At 49.8% G+C, this 19,347-nt stretch overlaps 7 protein-coding genes; 3 read left to right on the top strand and 4 right to left on the bottom strand.

Moving 5' to 3' along the window:
* Positions 1-408: 408 nt before the first annotated feature.
* On the top strand, positions 409-2,922 carry FFUJ_08482 (related to fzr protein; the record flags this gene model as incomplete). XM_023580812.1 has 5 exons in its annotated part: positions 409-991; positions 1,054-1,428; positions 1,477-1,525; positions 1,572-1,650; positions 1,732-2,922. The coding sequence occupies 5 exons, from the start codon at positions 409-411 to the stop codon at positions 2,920-2,922; spliced, it is 2,277 nt and encodes a 758-aa protein (XP_023433522.1).
* A 386-nt stretch (positions 2,923-3,308) lies between these two features.
* Positions 3,309-4,157, bottom strand: FFUJ_08483 (related to syntaxin 8; the record flags this gene model as incomplete). XM_023580811.1 has 2 exons in its annotated part: positions 3,309-3,903; positions 3,961-4,157. 2 exons carry the CDS (start codon positions 4,155-4,157, stop codon positions 3,309-3,311), a joined length of 792 nt encoding a protein of 263 aa, XP_023433521.1.
* Positions 4,158-5,996: 1,839 nt separating this feature from the next.
* On the bottom strand, positions 5,997-6,845 carry FFUJ_08484 (uncharacterized protein; the record flags this gene model as incomplete). Its single annotated transcript, XM_023580810.1, has 1 exon — positions 5,997-6,845. One exon carries the CDS (start codon positions 6,843-6,845, stop codon positions 5,997-5,999), a length of 849 nt encoding a protein of 282 aa, XP_023433520.1.
* A 1,925-nt stretch (positions 6,846-8,770) lies between these two features.
* Positions 8,771-9,892, bottom strand: FFUJ_08485 (uncharacterized protein; the record flags this gene model as incomplete). XM_023580809.1 has 3 exons in its annotated part: positions 8,771-9,175; positions 9,312-9,430; positions 9,493-9,892. 3 exons carry the CDS (start codon positions 9,890-9,892, stop codon positions 8,771-8,773), a joined length of 924 nt encoding a protein of 307 aa, XP_023433519.1.
* Positions 9,893-12,056: 2,164 nt separating this feature from the next.
* On the top strand, positions 12,057-14,539 carry FFUJ_08486 (related to 3-phosphoinositide dependent protein kinase-1 (PDK1); the record flags this gene model as incomplete). XM_023580808.1 has 2 exons in its annotated part: positions 12,057-14,126; positions 14,186-14,539. The coding sequence occupies 2 exons, from the start codon at positions 12,057-12,059 to the stop codon at positions 14,537-14,539; spliced, it is 2,424 nt and encodes an 807-aa protein (XP_023433915.1).
* Positions 14,540-15,557: 1,018 nt separating this feature from the next.
* Positions 15,558-17,251, top strand: FFUJ_08487 (related to SWI/SNF complex 60 kDa subunit; the record flags this gene model as incomplete). XM_023580807.1 has 4 exons in its annotated part: positions 15,558-15,639; positions 15,721-15,995; positions 16,050-16,679; positions 16,736-17,251. The coding sequence occupies 4 exons, from the start codon at positions 15,558-15,560 to the stop codon at positions 17,249-17,251; spliced, it is 1,503 nt and encodes a 500-aa protein (XP_023433518.1).
* A 408-nt stretch (positions 17,252-17,659) lies between these two features.
* FFUJ_08488 (putative protein hymA) lies at positions 17,660-18,941 on the bottom strand (the record flags this gene model as incomplete). XM_023580805.1 has 4 exons in its annotated part: positions 17,660-18,124; positions 18,179-18,660; positions 18,720-18,777; positions 18,837-18,941. 4 exons carry the CDS (start codon positions 18,939-18,941, stop codon positions 17,660-17,662), a joined length of 1,110 nt encoding a protein of 369 aa, XP_023433517.1.
* Between the last annotated feature and the right edge of the window lie 406 nt (positions 18,942-19,347).

Below are 19,347 nucleotides of genomic sequence, written 5' to 3'. Positions count from 1 at the left end.
TCTTCGAACAGGCACGTCGTGAGACCACGGAGCAGCAATATCGTGATTACCTCAAGCTTTAATCTCTTTGGTCATTCTAAGTAAGTGTCGCCGATTCTACGACTTCCAATTTGTGATCAACTAAGGTAGGGCAAGACATTAGGTGCTTCTAGCATGACTCCTTCCCCTCCACCCAAACTCCTCTCTACATCCTCACTTCACCTTTGCCTCTCTTCCCTACGGAATTCTTCTTCCAAGCATCAATAAAACTCACCATCTCAACAAGGTAGGTAATTTCGCCGAGGGAAAGTTCTGTCTATCGTGGCAGTATTGTTCAGATTATCGTACAATAGTTCATTCGTTTCTTCATGTCCCCGACTTTCAGGGGCCATACATCCGGAACTTGTCGAGAATTCGATATAGACAAGGATGTTTCGACAACCGCCTCGACGTCCTCGACTGCTTCCAAGAACTAGCGGGGCAGACTTGTCTTGTCAGTCGATAAACTCGCCGGATTCGGGCTATAGCTCCGCAGATGAAGTCTTTGGGCTCTGCCTGAATCTTCGCAAACGCTGTTTTCCTTCCTTCGATGGGCCAGGCCCGGATGAAATTCCAGTCAAATCGCTTGAGAACCAAGAGCAAAAACCGCCAGCATCGAGCAAAACAGGACTCGCAGCCGAGCCTCCCAAAACACCAGAAAGGCGTCATCCAAAAGGGAAGGCCGATGTGATTTCCCCCTTTTTATACTCGAAAAGCTCCAGACGTTTCCCTCTCCAAGACAAACGCATTGACCCAAACATACAGTATCTAGACAGATATGTCCCGAGACGTGATCCCATTTCCCAATCATCCGAGAGATACCGAACAACAAAGCAAAGCCAGGATTTGTCGAGAGATGAGCGTCTAAGGCGTGACAAGAGTGCCTCAGCAGATCCCTTCGTTCTAAAACGTCGTGTGATGGACCCCGATCCCCGTTTTCCTTTCCGAGTTGACGACAGTCATCTGGACAGAGGTTTGGCATCCAACCTGTTTTACTTCTTTTTCCTTGTTTTCATCTAACCAGCTCATCACTAGGTATAGCTCTTGGGCAACTACCACAGAACCGAGGAGGAGATCGTCAAGTTAGTATGGGAGCCATGTGGTCGGTGGGTGGTCTTGCGCCCAATGCAATCGCTACCGATGATGGACAGGGGCATCTCGTCAGACGTGGGACCAACGCTCGTGTGTTTCCCACCCTCTTCCAGGAAAGTCTTGTCAGCACGTCAGTCGAGAAGGAGAAGCACGAAGGTCGCATCGCTTCGGCTCTCGACATTGACCAAGTACGAAAGATCCTCGAGTTCGCACGGGCCCAGCAAATCCCTCGAAGCATTAAACAGCACGGCCTTCATGCGGACTTTAGTCACACAAGTTGGAACGGACATCAGTGGGCAAACAAAGAGCAGTGGTCAAGTAAGTTGAAAGTGCTAGTCTATTAAAATCATAGTTGACCATAAACAGTTCCTCTTCGGCCAGCAAAGAGGCGTCTTCTACCGGCTACTCCATTCAGGTTGGTAAGTCTAAGTGTTCAAAAAAGCTGAGCTGATGGCCTTCAGAGTACTGGATGCCCCAAATCTAAAGGATGACTTCTACTGTTCACCGCTGGCGTACTCATACACCGCGCAAACTCTTGTTGTCTGCCTGGGGAGCCTTCTTTATGCCTGGTCTGAGTTTCGGGGCGTGCAGCTGATCCATGGAACACATTCCGATACCTAGTTGACGTCGGTTGCTTTCTCATCAACTCCTGGAGGCAAAGCTGTGCTTGGGATCGGGCACTCCGACGGGAGTGTGCTTTTCCAATCTCTCTTTGACCCACTACCACGATTCGAGATTCGCCAGGCCTTTCCTATCTCCTGTGTGAGCTGGCGCCCAGTTTGTACTTTGCGACCTTCCAAAAACCCCATGAACCTAGGGGTCGAAGTTCTGACGGAAGACTTGGTAGTTGGGGATGAGATGGGCAATATCTACTACTACGTCGTAGAATGGCCGATAGGCTGGGAAGTCACGCGGGACACTTGGCCCGGTGCAGTATTGTTGGTGACCAAGATCAGCAATATTCACTGTCAGCAAGTATGCGGTCTTGCATGGTCATATGATGGTCGGCTATTCGCCTCAGGTGGAAACGACAATCTCTGCTGTCTTTTCGATGCTGATCAAGTCTCCGGGCGGCGAACTGAGCAAGCCCCTGGGGTAAATGGTGTTCGAGGGCGTATAGAGGCGGGCAGCGCGTATGGTGGCATTGAGACAAGAGTTACACGGTTGTTGAGCGTCGATGGGGACGACGATATGCCCGCGAGGGCGTTCAGGGCACAGCTACAGCCGCTTCCGAGTGGAACAGACACCGTTCGGTATCTTGGCCCTGCTATCGCGAAGCATCATTGGAACCACGATGCTGCTGTAAAAGCCATTGCTTTTTGTCCTTGGAGGCGAGAGTTGGTGGCAACAGGAGGTGGCTCTAACGACAAGTGCATCCACTTCTTCCATACGCCATCCGGAGCAGCTCTCGCAACTATATCAGTGTCGGCCCAGGTAACCTCGCTCATCTGGAACACAACACGCAGAGAGATTGCCGCCACATTCGGGTATGCTTCACCGGAACACCCCTATCGTGTGAGCGTTTTCAGCTGGCCGGAGTGCAAACAGGTTGCAGCAATTCCTTGGGAGGACGATCTGCGGGCCTTGTATGCCATTTCATACCCTCGAGGACCGACCTCTGATGACCCAACCGCACCAGCAGGAGGAAAGGAAGGGTGCATTGTTGTTGCATCGAGTGACAAGAGCATAAAGTTTCATGAGGTATGGTCGCGAGAACGAGGCGTGACCGTGGGCGCCACGGGTATTCTGGCAGGAAGCGATATCCTCGAGGGGCTTGAAGGCATTGACAAAGAAGGAGACGTAATCCGATGAACTGCTTTCTTTATTTCTTTCTTTTTTCCTTGTCCGAGAGAATCTCTACCTGAGGAGAATTGTCTAGACTACACGTTATGTTCAGGATTGGCAGGTAGCTTTTACTCTGAGAATGATAAAATGACAAGACGAGGAACCTAGACTGGTCTCTATTCTGTTAAGCTTGGTTAAGTATTGCTGCGTATTTACAGGAAGTGAGTTGCAGAAAAGGTCAACTGTCCACTGTTGTACTGAAGTAAAGGAACAAAAACATATCAAAATGTAAGGCAGGTAGATGCCACGATAACGCCCAAGCAAACGACTCCGAGAACTCCAACCGATGCGCTAAGCCCGCTGTTTCTTTTTGAAATGGATGGAAAGAAGATAAGAGACAAGTATGGTGTACCTTATTTCAGGATAGCAATGAGCAAGACAAGAATGATGATGAGAACCACGATGGTGGTCATTTGCTTGTTCTCGCTTGCGCCTCGAGCGACCTTTCCAAGCATTCTACTCGCACGATCCAGTCGGCTCTGGTGACGATCGGTAACAGCCTCAACCTCGTCGAGCATAGCAACGTGGCTATCGAGCTCGTCGCCAATTTGCATGCTAAGCTCGCGCTGGCGTCCGATAGACTCGCCCAAGCGATCAAGCTGCTCATCTTGTTGTTCTAGGATCTGGGCGTGGTACTGGTGAATCTGCTGGTTGTCCATGCCCTGTGCCTCGTCTCGGTAGCCGGCGCTATCGGAGGGATCATCGCGGTAACGGCCAAAGAGCTCAGCGGACGGCGAAGAAGGGGTGTCGCTGAAGCGAACAGTCTTTGGCTTCCTTGAGACTGGAGATGTTGACGTTGCGTGCTCAAAGTCGTCGGCGAGCTCTTCCGAGTTGGGGTGAGTGAGGGTTTCGGCGGTTTTGGAGTTTGGTTGGCCTTGGAATTGAGTTGTGAGGTCGTCTAGTTGCTTCTGGAGCGATGTGATGGATTCTGTGAGGCTTGTAGCGGCGCTGAGGAACAAGATCAGCATTGAATATGGTGTTTAATACCTTGAGAGAAGGGCTTACTCTGTTTCGCCGGCAAAAGTCAAGCGCTGCTCCTCATCGCGGAGATTGGCCAGGCCATCGCGGAACTGGTCAAAAGATCGTGAGATGTGACCATCTTGCGAGTCGCCTTCAAGATTGAGATTCTTAGCCCGTTGACGCTCTAACAGCGAGAGCTTAATGTGGTCGGCGAGCAGGAAGAGTTGATTGGCGCTCGACATGGTTGGTGACTGCGATGCGCTGCGATGCGCTGCGATGGGCAACGATGCGGTGGATAATGATCAATCAATTAGATGGCGCTGTTCTCAGTTTGGGGCCTACTACCACAGGCGCCAAAAAAGCAAAAGAAAGAAAAAAATACGACGATTGTATAGCTCTGATCTGAATCTGCCGACAAGAAGAGAGATTACCTATACTTTATTGGGAATGCATTGCCGACTGGAACCTAGTGATGGATGATGTTGTAGATGGAAGTTACCTTCTTGATGAACCTTAGTACCTAGGTACGTAGGTACTAACGTAACTGGATGACGGATGGGCTGTCCTAAGGTTCCGAGAGTTGGTGTAACTCGACAAGTGATGTATATGAGGCATCTAGATGATAGTTGAACAGGCTAAGATACCTAAAATAACACAGGTGCCCCCTGCGACGACCAGGTACTCAAGAGTTGTGGCCTTATCAGGCCACGGGAAGAAAATACCTCGGCCAAGCTCAATCTCAATGGAGGAGGTTGGAGACATGCTTCCCCTGAGCCAAGCCAGTCCAGTCCAGTCCAGTCAAGCCAAGGTTAGTAGGCTTCCATTTAAACGATACGAAGAAGGGAAAAGGCAGCAGTGAAATGGATATGATATATATATATATATATATATGTATGCCCTATCAAGCTCAACAGTATAATTCGTCTGTTCTTATAAATGGTATCTCGTACTGGGAGGACCAGTTCAAGAGACAGGGAGTAAAGCCCCCGCTGTGAACAAGCTCTCGATTCAGTCCTCAAGAGGCAGAAGAGCCAAGGTACCTAGGTAGGCAATTCAAATGGTTGATTTCAGGAAAAGTCAAACGATGCCGTGCGGAAAAGTCTATCAAGAGCCATTTATTTATTTACACCATAACATACCTAGGTTCACCACCACATACCTTATGGCAGGGCCATGCTTGTACTGCATGTAAGAGAGCATTCTAGGAGAAGATTGGCTATGCTTCAGTTTACTTCAGTTGTTTTATTGATCGAGATGGTCTGGACACCTACTAGCTAATCTATCATGATAAGCGCACCAACTATCGTGTTTTCATTGAAATGTCTCTCAAGTGTTGGCACAGAATTATGCCTGAGCCGCATGAGAAGAGCTGCAGGTCCAAGTCAAGACATTGGCTTTGTTGCAGCTCAAGAAGTGACTTTTCAAGCCACTTCATGGGCTGCATTGGCTGTCATTGTTGGATGAGTATTGATTGTGTGTTCCATTACCTTATTTAGCGTTGCTTCCAGCATCTCAGGGACAATGCCATCCAAATGTATCCAATGCGTCGTGCTATACGAGGAAAACCATCAAACCGGCCCTTTCCAATCCTGGCGCCCATGATGCATGCTTCCTGCGTGTGGACATAATGTAAATGCAAGCCCGAGCCCGAGCCCGAGCCCGAGCCAGGCGAACCCAGGTCAAGGGTGCCGCGTCGTATTGTCTTGCTCGCGAAAATGACGCCCGTAACAAACGCGCATCTATTAGCGGGCGGGAGTTTTTCTCCGACTGTGCCACAAACACAGCTGTACAATTTACACAAAGCCACAGAAATGTTCTGTTCGACAATTTAAAACATTCACAGTAGAGGCACATTCGACACCAAGTTGTCGTTTAATGGTGTAAATTGCAACAAATGATATCAAGCCATGACTGTCCGGTCTATGGCATTCGCTCTCGGTAGCCTTTCTTTACCGTCCATCCCAGGGCTCCTTTCCCATTCCCATTCCCAGTCCATGAGCATGGCAAACACTTAACTCCGTAAATAGCAAGTACAAGATGCGTCAAGAAGAAAATTTGAAATGTTCCCGGACGGGGCTTCTCTAGTCCATTCTCATGTCCATATCAGGGACGGCGTTGGTTGGTCGCGGTGATTCGGCTGCTGAAAGAACCTCCATTTCGTCAAAAATAGGAGGAGAACATTGAAGATTTCGGAGTACGCCCTCAGCATTCTGGCTGACAAGTTGGCCTTGACGGAGGTTCTCGGCAAATAGGAAGAAGCCCTCGTTGGTCTCCACCAGATACGACTGGAGACCGTTGCTCTCAAGAAGGATTCGAGCATTGGTAACAGGGAAGTGGTTCTCTATGTAGCGAGCCCAACCACGAGCGGCGGCTTGGATGTGCTCTTCTTCACTGATTCTTCGCCAGCCAATGCCAAGGTGCAGAGTGAAGTTATCGACAACGGGGCCCTCAATAGCAGGCTTGACTTCAGACTGGAGGGGAGAAGTGCTGGCTGCAGGTGCTCTGGATAGAGTGGGCGATACGCGCTGCAGCTTGGGGTTTCTGATCAGAGAGCGCGCCTCCTTGATGGCCGCCTCTTCAGCAGCCTTCTTCTCCTCAACCCAGGTGCCGGATTGGCTGCTGGCGTCTGTGACGTAGCGAGTACTCTTCTTGATGAGGGTCATGCCAGGGCCGTAGATCCATTCCTCTTCGGGCTCTTCAACGGGCAGGGACTTCATGTCAGGCTCAAGGTTTTCAGAGGCCTCGTCCCGGGAACGCTTTCTACCAGCTGCAGAAGGTCGAACAGGCTGAGCAGCGAACTGGCTTGGCAGAGGTGCAAATCGGGGTGGTGTGTGGTGTCCGAAGCTTGCCATACCCATTGACTGGTGGGCATGTTGGGGAGACATGGTAAGGACGGGAGAGGAAGAGAACTGAGAGCTGAAGTACGACATTTTGAAAAGCGTATTCTGTTCTGTCCTGTTCTGATCTGTGATGGGAAACTGGGAATGTTTGCAAGGTTAGTAGTCAGTGTTGTCACAAACCATCTATAGCGTATAGTCTCCGGGACACGCGGTGATGATGAGTTCGCTCAGGAGAAGAGGTGAGGAGGGCGTCGGCGAGATGGAGCCTGATAAGTGACGATGAGATAGAGAGAAGCAGTGGAAGAACGCGATGGGTGCGGCCAGGACGAGGCACGAGGGCAAGGTACGCACGCGAAGGTGAGGATGAGAGGGTGGATAATGAGGTAAGTACTAAGTAAGTGGATGTGGTTTAAGACAAGTCGTGAGGGGAATGACTTTTGGAGTTGCTGTGTCCTGAGATGGATGGGATATGTGAAGAGAGGGAGAGGAGGAGGAAATCGATGGGGAGGAAGAAGGAGGATTAAAAGCTGTAAAAGAATGCGAGGGGAGGACTGCTCAAATGGAAAGAACTTGTGAGTACAGTAGGATAGGTACAGTAGGTCGGTAGGTAGAGAGACGAAGAAGGGGTGTGAAAGTGTGAGTGGCTCTTTACCCCAGGTTGAGGTGCTCTCTTGCTCTTTAACGCACCCACCCAACCCATGCAGCCTCACTCCGATCTCTAACAGCTACTGGAGTTAACACTGTGCGTTGGTCTCGCGAAGGGCGAACGCCGCGTATAGGTACTCCGAGAAGATACCCGTACGTCCGAAACGGCCATGGGACAGCATCAGAAGCTGGTATCGGATTCGGCAAGCTGCAGCTGGGGCTCGTGCAAGACAGTACGCACACGGTATGCACGCCATCAGCTTATCGCAAACCTCCCGGCCCTAAAAGTGGTCTAGCTTGAAGCTAAGGCACCTCGCAGCGTCAGGTACGTACTGTCTAATGGTCAGCTCTAATTCGCGCTTGACCCCTTCTGGGTTGCGTAATTGTTAGGGGTCTCTCTGCCGTAAAGGGCATGGCGTCTGGGCGGGTCTCCAGCATGTCTTGAGCCTTTACCTGGTTGGATGGACAACGTTTTGACTTGACTCTAGTTGCCTGGTGCCACTCTGAGCACTCGCTCAGCAATCAGACCTCAGAGCCGAGCCCCCATTTCAGCCAAGTTTTTTTTGCTTCTGATCCGCAGCTAGACATTGACCAATCTGTTTCCGATGGGACGCAAAGAGATCCACCCGGGTTTCCGCCCAGCCCGAGTCAGTTTCTGTTTCTGCCCTGATCTTCTCTTCTAATGGCTCACTCGGATTGGAAGTTTGTAGTTCCGAGCCGGTTTCAAGCGGTACGTACTTTGCGTAGTGAAAAACCTTACTAGTAAGGTCCTAACCTATATACCTACTCCGTAGTAGCAAGTGAAATAAGTGGATCAAATAGAACGCCGGATGTCCAGTGTCTTTCTGCCGTCCGTCTCTCCTGGTGCCTGAGGTGGCCACAGCCAAGCCAGGCACATCCAGTCTGACAAAACTGGAATTTTCGTTGCTGCGAATGGCTGGATCTGGAGCCCCCGGAGCCGGACCAACTGAAAATTCGAACCTGCCCGAGTTTGTGAGGACAGATCCATGTCCGCGCCCGTTGTCCCAAACGGATCACAAAGGAACTATCACCGATATTCCATCACTCACTAATGGAGAAGCAAGACCCAAGGGAGGAATGCTCCTTTAATTCCATGACATCGTCTTGGTAACGAACTTCATGAACAATTGATTATCCTGATTCAGTCACAAACTAACGCAAGGTAAGGTAAGGAAGGCGTTGAGTTAATAACTTCAACCAACACCCTGCTTGATCAGCAAAACCAGCAGTCCACCGTAATATTATGCTCTGTTTATCTTGTGTTAGCAAGACTGATCCTCGTACTCCTTGCATTTGCCGATAATTCTGGACCACCTGACATCACCACAGATGTCTGTCGGCAAATCACATTACACATCGTCGGCGTTCTCACTGCCTCCATACAAACCCTGAAATCCTGGTGTTCTCAACCCTACTGGGCTAGTATTGCGTCCAGCACGCCTTCTCCTTACTGTCACTGGTGCGTCGTCAATTTCGACTCTCACTCGCCGTCCTCGAACTGGCGCCGTGTAAGCTCCATCAAACCTGCTTTGATGGCGCGCTTCTGGAAGCTGTCTTGGAGTTCGGGGTTGTCCTTCAACGGGCAGGCGATCATTGTACACAGGAAAATGTCTTTGGGGTGTCATAGGCTCAAACCCTTCGTCAGCCGGTGAGATTGAAAGCTCACCAGCATCTTCGGGGGTTTCTACAACTTCTCCCAGGCTCTGCGAGAGGTCGTCGTTAACTTCTTCCGTTTCATACGTTGACCCGTCTAGCTAAGCAAATGCCCATTAGCCTATGCGTGCTTATCTTTCATTTCGCCACAACCCATGCAATTCAAGGGGGTTTCATGGATACATATCCCGATAATAATGACAGTGGCAGGAGTTCGGTTGGGGAAGTGTCCCTCACAGTTGCTGCCAAAAGTTGTTCTATCGTATCGCGTTCATCCTCATCCGTCACGGAACCATCCCTACCATTATCGTGCGGTTGCGTGTGGGCAGGCGCGGTATCCGCATCCCCATGGTCATCTTCAAAATTGTTAGCACCTCAGTTCCGATCGTATCTCGCCATTGCTTGTCTGTTGGCTTACCCAAGCTTTGCCGCGGGCGGAAAGGAAGTCGATGTTGGTCTGGTTGTCGGTGCAGGCGGTTGATGCCGTGATCAACGTCCCTGTAGGTGGTCTCCTCGGAACTGGCGGTACCGTAGTCAAGCTGGGGAACTCGTGTTCCTAATTCCTCTTCACCGTCTGACTCGTTTCTACCATCTGAAACTGGCGTGTCGTGTCCAATGCTAGAGTCAGTGGTTGGTGTTACGATCCTGGAGTTGAGGGCATCTTCAAGTACAGCTTCTTGATCATGCTGGATGAGATCATTGCGTCTCTTATCGACCTTCTGGCGACTGATTAGGTGCTTCCTGTAGCGGCTTCGTCGCTCAGCGTCGCTAATATCGCGTGTGGCTATCTTGATCGTCGTAGGTTGAAGTCGGAGCATCTTGTAGGGTGATGGGCCGATTTCACTCTAGGCTTTCACAATGAAGCGTCATACGTATGGTTGTAGAAACATGAATAAACAACATCGTAATAGCTTGTGTAGGTATGTATTTGTTCCTAACATCTCTCAGGACGCAGCTTCCCAAAGACTGGATTGTTCAGTCTGGGTACTGAAAAACTTAGCACAAGAATAGGAATTTCCATATAAGTAAGGTGAGTAGCTCTTGAGCTCTAGGGTAGGGCATTAATTATATACTAGGGTATCGTGTTCATTTTAACAGGTAATGAGTTGGTTGATGTCTGCTTATGCGGTGAAATTCAACAGTGTTCTCTGATTATTGTCATAAGCTATGGCTTCGTGGTTCCTCATTCCCTCAATGCCCTGTCTTTGGTGCTTCCATGACTCGATAGGTAGGAGGCTAACGACATCACACTTACGAAAGTACTTACTCAGCCCCCAGCAAGAGATCCTGAGATATGGTGGATAACGTCCTTTTTACCTCATTACCTACGTGGCTGATTAGAAACAAAATCCAGTATTCAGCAGTATAGATAATCCGATATGGTGTCCCTATTACGCGGCTATCCATCACGAGATACTCGATTTACAGATACATCTTGGAATTTACGTGGTTTCTGGCTGATACGAGGTGCTGCGCCGCGCTGGAAGAACTAAGTGATGGTAATGATATCGATATGCATGCAAGAAAGATCCCCATGTTTCGTACGATATGATATCCACATTTGCAGTGAACCCTGTAATTCAGCAATGATGTTGTCATGATTGTGCATCTGATCAATACGTGGAATCAATGATGCTTCTCAGATTGAGGGGAGATACCTAATATTTACCACATGGAAATGGAAAGCACTACGGTGTTTGATAACCTAGAATGATAAACACAACATGAATGTGTTTATTGTTATACAAATCGTGATAGTAAATGTCCTATGCAATATTGTTGTATCACCGCTTTACGGCCTCAAAAGTATTGATTAATTACCTCCACTACGGATATCCTACCTAAAATGTCTTGAAGCAGGCTGAGTCCCAAGAGCACGGACAGAATGGCATCCGCACTCACCTATACATCAATTCTATTTTTGGGCATCGCGATTGTTGAACAGCACCGAGGCATAGATCCTGGATATCGTCGTCTCCATGTCTGGGTTAGTGAAATGCTCTCACTAGCAATTTGCTGTGCTTGTTGAATATCAAGTAGGTTAGTAGGTAGGTATTTTTTTATAGCGCCACGATAGACGGGACAAGTGCTTCTGTACCCAAACCATCTCTTCAGGTAGGTAGGTAGGGACCTATTTAAACTGAACCCGATCCTATATTTAAGTCGTTATCCTTGGTATAAAAGTATCGAAGCCAGCATTTTGCCCAGACTACGGACCAGCCATTTTGCAACAGTGACCAGGACATCTCGCAGACCGTGCTCTCAGATCAATATTCGAGTTTGCCAACTACTAAGTCTATACCTCAAACTCTATACCTGACTGAGTACACCTAGTACGTTAGTGAATTAGAGATTGGCTCAGGATAGATATTCGTGGCTGGTGCTCCTCTCACCAAAATACAAGACAGGTACGGAGTACAGGACAAGGTAAGGCTCCTTGCAAAAAACAATGGGGGCTTGCAGTCTCTCCTTTTACCAGTGCATCATCCCAGCAAACAAAGCCCCTACCTCAGGTGAGGTGTTATACCTGGGCTTAAAGACAAGGTTGGCGGTGGCCTAAGGCGTCTCTCGCTTCTCCGGACTCTCGTAATCTAGACTCGGGCCTCGTACCTCTATTTTGCTAGGTGCTGTTGGCTGACGGACGGGGCCTGCTAGACTTTATCAGTTTCGTTACAGCACTACCACTGCAACCACCAGCGCAACGCAACGCAACGCAACGCAACGACGCAACAATCCGGGATTTAATTTATTATTGCTAAACTCACAAACCGACCTCGCTCGCATACTCCCATCTACCTTACCCGTCGATTCTTCTCCTGGACAGCCCTGCTCAACATCCATCGGTGATGCTCCACGGTCCAAGCCGCCGCCAGTGGCCGACCGTCCCTTGCTCACGACTCGCGTTTCTCCTCCCCGTGCGAGTCGAGCTTGAGCCTGCCCACTTCCCCTGAGCATCTGCCCCAGGCTCCTCCATCGCCCACCATGAATGGGGACCTGAGCCTTTCTCAGGCTTTGGGCGGACTGCGCATCGCCAATCCTGACGATGCTGCTGAGGCTGTTAACTCATCTTCGAATTCTCCTCCTGGGCCCGACTCGACTGCTCAGAATACGTCTATCTCCGCCTCAACTTCAACATCAGCCCTCCCCTCTACGCCTCAACCGACAACCACATCCACCACGCCCTCATCCTATGATGCAATCCGCCTCGACCCTATAGATGCCGGCGTCGAAACCTCACTTACCGATCCTCGTCTTACCCCATCCGCTCAACCTTCCGACCCTACTTCCGATCCAAGCCCCTCCGTAAATCATCCGCAGCCATCTCAAATCGAGCCGTCGAGGTCCTCCGTTTACGGCATTTCCAGTGCGCCAGAACCAGGCCCAAACCACTCATATCCTGTGAGAGAGTCCAGCCGACGAGACCCCCACCGCTTCAACAACTCAAGCCGACCAGTATCAGGTTTAATGTCTGGTGGCAGCCCATTGCCCCCTCGAAGGAGCTCAAGAGGTATGGGGGTTGGCTATGCATCTGGTCCAGGCGGACCACAGCAGAACCAGCCTTACGCAGGTGACGCGCCGGTCCCAAACAGTAGAGAGGACTGGCAGGAGCGTGGAGCGGCTGTTGGGGTCCGCAGAGAGGTTGATGCAAATGGACGTACCGTTGTCCGCCAGGTCAAAAAGGGTGTCCGCGACTTTTCCTTCGGGCGTGTTCTTGGCGAGGGCTCCTATAGTACAGTCTACATGGCGACAGATCGCCAAACCCTCAAAGAATACGCCGTGAAGGTGCTCGAAAAGAGGCATATCATCAAGGAGAAGAAGATCAAATATGTCAACATCGAAAAGAACACACTAAACCGACTTACTGAGCACCCCGGAATTGTCCGGCTATACTATACATTTCAGGACGAGACATCACTCTACTACGTCCTCGATCTGTGCAATGGCGGAGAGCTCTTGGGTGTTTTGAAGAAGACAGGCACCTTCGATATTGAATGCACCAGGTTCTATGGTGCACAAATTCTCGACGCCATTGACTACATGCATTCTCGGGGTGTCATTCATCGAGATCTAAAACCCGAAAACGTTTTGTTGGATGACCAGATGCACGTCAAAATTACGGACTTTGGAACTGCTAAACTGCTCAGAGATCCACGCGAAGACCCTTCAGCCGCATCAGCCAGCGGTGCGCCAGATCCTGGAAAGGACGATGACAGTCGTGCAGCATCATTTGTCGGTACCGCTGAATATGTGAGCCCTGAGCTTCTCACACACAAGAACGCCTGTAAGGCTAGCGACTTGTGGGCTTTCGGCTGCATTGTGTACCAGCTTTTGGCTGGCCGACCTCCTTTCAAGGGAGGCAGTGAGTATCTCACATTTCAGAAGATTGTAAATCTTGAATACGAATTCCCCCCTGGCTTTCCACCAGCAGCCAGAGACCTCGTGGAGCGGTGTTTGGTCCTTGAACCAGCCAGACGTCTCACGGTCGAGCACATTAAAAACCATGAATTCTTCGATGGACATCCATTCGGGAAAGGACTCTGGAGGACCAAGGCACCCCGTCTCCGCCCATATATACCGCCCCCCCAGGAACCTCAAGTTATTCAGCTCAACGGCTTTTCCACCTCGTCTAACACCAGGCCTCCACAGCAATCCCAAGCCATTCCTTCCAACGGGAACAATCGACCATCGAGAATAATAACTGAACTCCCCCCCCCGACACAGCTTGACATTGAATGGTCGCCCGTTTTGACTAAGAATAACGAGCGCATTCTCAAGTTGGGCGATCTCATGGTGGTCTCGACGCCTTTACCTTCAAGTCCCCACGGAAAAGAACCAGGAGAAGGACATAAGAAGTTGTCTCGTTTCTTTATCGGCAGCACTACTAAGAAGCGTCAGCGCCTGGTAATGATCACATCTAGCGGCCGAATTGTCCTTGCTCCTGCTGGCGGAGAGGAGAAAAGAGCGAAGCAGGAGTTGTCTCTACTTGGCTCAGATTGCACCTGGAAGACCCAGGTGGACGCGAAGGGTCAAATGGTGTGGTGTGTCAATACAGTAAGTGAAACTTGATTGGGTTTGTGTCTTTAAGTCAGCGCACTGACGTCTCTCTACAGGGCGGCCACCACTACACATTTGAAGAGGCCAAGTCCTCATCCACACCTCAAGAAGGTGGCTCCGCTGCCGCTGACTGGGTTGAATGTCTCGAGAGGGCAAGGGACATGGCACTGTCTCAGAACATGACTACCTCTTATGGTGGTGATAGTGGATTTGCCGACATGTCGTCTCAGGTTTCAAGTCCATCAAGTACTTTGGGGGGCCCAGGGAACTATTCAGATGGTTTCGGGCTCAGTGACCGACAGGGACGAAACCACCTGAGTAAGAATCAGGGGAACAGTGAAGATCCCGCGCCAAAACGCAACCGCTTCAGCAAGAGACAATCGAGGAACGGGCTAGGATCTGCATTCTAAGGGTCCTGAACGAAGAAATGGTGCGAACGAACTCGGATCTCGACGAGTTTCAGATTCTTACAGTCGAAGACATTTGTCATTTTTGCCTCTCATCGATCACATTCAGTACGTTCATGGCATCGAGAGCGCGGCGTCTTAATTGTGGAGTTTTATTCATCTGAGCGGACTGGCAATGCATTATTTTGGGGTGCATTTTGTTTTTAGCGTTGTGGAGGAAGGATGGCCAGAGCCGCCAAATGGTAATTATTTGATGGGTTCCCAAACGCAAGGTTTCTCGAATTGAGGAAGCGCAATCCGGACCACCAGATAGGTTTATGCCATTGTCGGAAAACCGTTTTCGAGCATCCTCTATGTTCTCGTGTTGATTTTGGGGAAAACAGCCGCAAAAGTGCTGGAGGCTGAGGTCAAGACTGCACCGGTGCAGTATCTTCAAGTATGCTCGGGATAGGAGAAGTGGTGGTGTGTTTGGTGTGAGCACTGGATCAACTCCAGCCGGTTTTGACAGTCCTGGATGCCACCCTGTATTTCCTGAGATCCTATTCAGAAGCCAAGGCTAGTCAGAAATGTAGGGGCTATAGATAGGAACTATAGTAGGGCGACGAGGGTTGGGCACTCGTTGTCTCGAGGCTTTACTGATATATGAAGAACCAATCCATCAAGACAGGGATGGTATTCGGTTTATGATCAAGCCCAGATCACCCTTTCTAGAGCTGTGGAACTGGATCATGTCCAGTGCCATTCAGAGACATCAGCATTTCTTAGATATAAATCATATTCAATTACCTAGGTACACACAAAAAGGATGAACGACTTCTAGTTCATGGTATCGTTGAAGGTGAAACAGATCACGTGACTGGATGAGTAATAAGGTTAGGTAAGGAACTACCTAAGCCAAGGTACTGGCGGTTACCATTTTCTCGCGACGCAGCAATGCGATGCGACGCGACACGATCAACCTGTAATCCCACCAGCCGACACCTACCGAACCCCAACACAAGACTTTGTTTTTCTCGGTAAAATGCAGCCTCAGTATCGCGCTTATGCGCAGCAGGTTCCGCAACGCTCGCCTCATGCGACAAATCAGCGACGTGGTGGGATTGGTACGTTAAAAACCCATCCCCCATCCTTTGCGCAACCCAACCACGTTTATCAATCATCTACTAACATGGACGCCTTCTCAGGGCCCATGATGTCCTCTGGACCTCACCCTTCGGTTCCCCTCACCCAGGCACAGATTGCTCAGCAACAACAGGTTCAGGCTCACGCCAGTGAGCTAGCTAAGCGACGTAGTCGAAAGCCTACAGATAAAAACATTCCCGATGGAGTTGAGGACAGCATTGTTGATCCAGACGGTGTTCAGCGGTACAAAGAACTGCGAGATGTCGAACGTCGAATTGATGCTACTATCACACGAAAGCGTCTGGACATTGTCGACTATACCAGCCGTGGATCCAAGGTGTGTTCGACAACAATAAGTTTATTGGGAGGAACCAACTAATTCATGGTTCAGAGATACAAAACATTGCGAGTTTGGATCAACAACACGGTCGAGGATCAAATCTGGCAGAGCAATGGACTGAACTCTGATTCGTTTGACTTTACCCCTAGCATGGAGGCGTCGTACCGAGTCAAGATTGAAGGTCGTCTACTCGACGATCAAGACGAGGAGACCGAGCAGCCCAAGAAACAGGTGTCAACCACAGAAGAAGGAAAGGAGACAGACGATTCAGCACAGAAGTCCAAAGCACAAGAGAAACCCCGATTCTCGCACTTCTTCAAGTCTTTGACAGTCGATTTCGACCGATCTCGGTTCCGAACAGGCGCCGAACAGACAGTGGAATGGAAGAAGCCAGATGCTCCGGTCCGAAACCAACCAGCTGCCAACCTTCCAACAGCCGCTGATTTCGATGAACTCACCTTCAAGAGAAATGGAGACGAAAACCAAAACATCACCATCAACTTGTTCCGTCAGGAGACACCCGAGAGATACCAACTGACCCCTGAGCTTGCCGAAGTGGTTGATATGAAAGATGCTACCCATCAAGAGGCTGTCATGGCTCTCTGGGAGTACATCAAGTTACTTGGACTACAGGAAGATGAGGAGAAGCGCAATTTCCGGTGCAATGAGCCTCTCAAGAAGGTTGGTTTATGCATATACCTCTGCTGATATTGACTTGGCTCTGACGATTACTATAGGTTATAAGGCAGGGCGACATCGGACACATCCCTTTGCTCAACGAGTATGTCCAGCAACACCTGCGACCTCTGGAGCCAATTCGCTTGCCATACACCATTCGAGTTGACCAGGAGTTTCACAAGGATCCCCAGCCTACGATCTATGACATCCAGGTTCCTGTGGAAGATCCTCTACGTGATACTCTCTTGCCTATGCTCAACAACCCTCAGTACATTGCAATGCTCAAGGAAGTGACGGGGCTTGACGACCAGCTCGCCAAGGTGGTTCAAGCGATCGCCGTGTCGAAGGCCAAGCATTCCTTCTTCCAGTCTCTTGGCAAGGATCCTACCAACTTCATCAAGAACTGGCTAAGTTCTCAGAAAAGAGACCTCGAGGTCATTATGGGAGAAGCGCCCAGAGGAGGTGGAGAGCATGCATCGGGTGACGAGTGGCGCCGTGGTGGAAAAGATAGCGTCTGGGCTACTCAAAATGCGCGAGAGAGTGTAAACGTCTTGCTCTCAAAGCAGCAACGATAAGCATCCACCTGAAAGCTGCAACACGCCAGGACGGCACTTGTTGACAAACAAATTGGAGTTATAGAGTTTGTGTCATATTTAATTGGTCACATTCGGGGAGCAAGGGGGCGTTGGGAGCGTCTGTTTGTATAATAATATCATGAACCAAACTCGGCGAAACGACATGCATAGCCTGGTTGCAATCAATGCTACCGCCAGGAGCACTTAACACAAGTACTGTAGGGACAAAAAAAAGAAGACAAAACTGCAAATCATGCTATGCCATCGTGATGAATAGATAACTGTGCTCCTTGGCCTCATGAATCGCTGTCGGTTGCAAGAAAAGCATTGAAAACGCCGCACGAGTGCAAAATGGTATAGTGAGAACATGTTTGTCCAGAGTAAGTAGGCGATGCAGCATGAATACGTTTACCGCTGAGGAGCAACGGGAACTGAGGGCATGCCGCGGATTTGCTTGATTAAAAATTCTCTCTCATCGATGAACTGCTCGTCATCTGTCCGATCCTCGAGGAAGTGAGAGAGGAAAGTGAGAAGCTTATCGCGATTCATGAGGAGAATCTTCTGGACGGCAATTGACTTGTGTGGGTTTGCAACAAAGACCTTGAATACGTGGAAGCCCTCGTACTGAACCATTTTCCTATCATCGCGTAACAGGTTCATGCATATCTTGAGATGCTCCCCGCGATCAACATAGGCAGTCATGACGTTATAGTTGGAGCGATCAAGCAAGATCTCACCGAGAAGCTTTATGGACTGGCGCTTGGTCACATAACTGTTGGATTGCACCAAGATGTTGTTGTACTTGTCGAAGAAGAGTTCAAAGTTTGCGTTCAAGTATCTTGGTACAAGGTCCTTGTGGCGTGTTAGGAGTTCCTACAGTATGTATCAGCAGAAGAAAGTAATTCAGGTACCGTGACCCAATCTCACTCGAAAAGTGGTGAAAGCATCTGCTGCCACCTCGAAGGAGCTCTTATCAACCCAATCGAAGAATCTCCAGAACACGCCCCTACCACTTTGGGGTCGATCACGGTCAATGGCATTCAGACCCTTGGAACTCGAGCCTGGCTCGTCTCCGTCGTCGTATAGAATGATTGCCGCAGCGGCCTCATTCTTGAGTAGCTCTCGTAGGACTGAACCTGCTGGCGTAGCGCTCTCCTTGTGATCATACCCTCGACATAGCTCAACTAGAACCTGGGGTCGATTGCAGACAACGTATGATAGTGCGAGAGGGTCGCTTTTGGGGGCGGCGGTGGCGGGGCGGAAACGGAAGACGTAGGAGAATATGACTTGTGTATCTTTACGTGACTCGAATGGAAGACGAAAGAGATTGACGGCGAGGAGGTGGAGGAGATCTTCGTCGATGAGACCAGTCACAAGCTGTAAGATCTGTTCTGGAGAGGTATCGGCCTCTTGCAAGATGTCTTAGCCATACAGTCAGGGGTTCGTGGGGAAAGGCGAAGCAGCGTACCGGGAGTTCCCTGCAGGATAGTCTTCATCTGGCTCAAGACTCGGGCAAGCTCTTCGGCCTTTCAGAGTCAGTGTTAGTGTTTGACCTTGAATCGAGGTGAGGTGATATGATTGCTACCTTGGAAGGGCCCTGTGGCCCCTCGAGCTTCAAGACATGCTCGCGGGCCTGCTTGGGGAGATCGGCTACTGTGCGTGTACGGGCTCTTCCAAACAGGAACGACATGGTTCGAGATTATAATGCGATTGTGGAAGAAGGAATACAAAGGTATCACAGCGACACAAGAACCTATCACGGTTCAGAGTGTTGTTTGTGTAAAGGGAGTTAGTTGCTGGTAATGGTATGGTATGCACCTGACGGTCTTGCGACGTCAGGTTTGTTATCGATAGGTAGTGTTTTGGTTTCAGAACCGAATAGCGGCGAGTAAGTTAGTAGCTAGCTCCCTTGAGAACCTAACACAGGGGCTATTCACCTCAATTACAATGGATCCAAGCGGAAGGATGAGATGCAGACGCCGGCAACATGTATGCTAAAGTCATACCAGAGTGGGTTGATGTTGGAAAAACCAAGCAAGAATATAATAAACAAACACTTCATCAAGCTCGACCCTATTTGCTTTGCTTTGTCTGGC

The sequence above is a fragment of the Fusarium fujikuroi genome, chromosome FFUJ_chr07 (genome assembly GCF_900079805.1).
Source record: "Fusarium fujikuroi IMI 58289 draft genome, chromosome FFUJ_chr07".
Taxonomy (NCBI): Eukaryota; Fungi; Ascomycota; class Sordariomycetes; order Hypocreales; family Nectriaceae; genus Fusarium; species Fusarium fujikuroi.
This window is presented reverse-complemented; position numbering and strand designations above follow the sequence as displayed.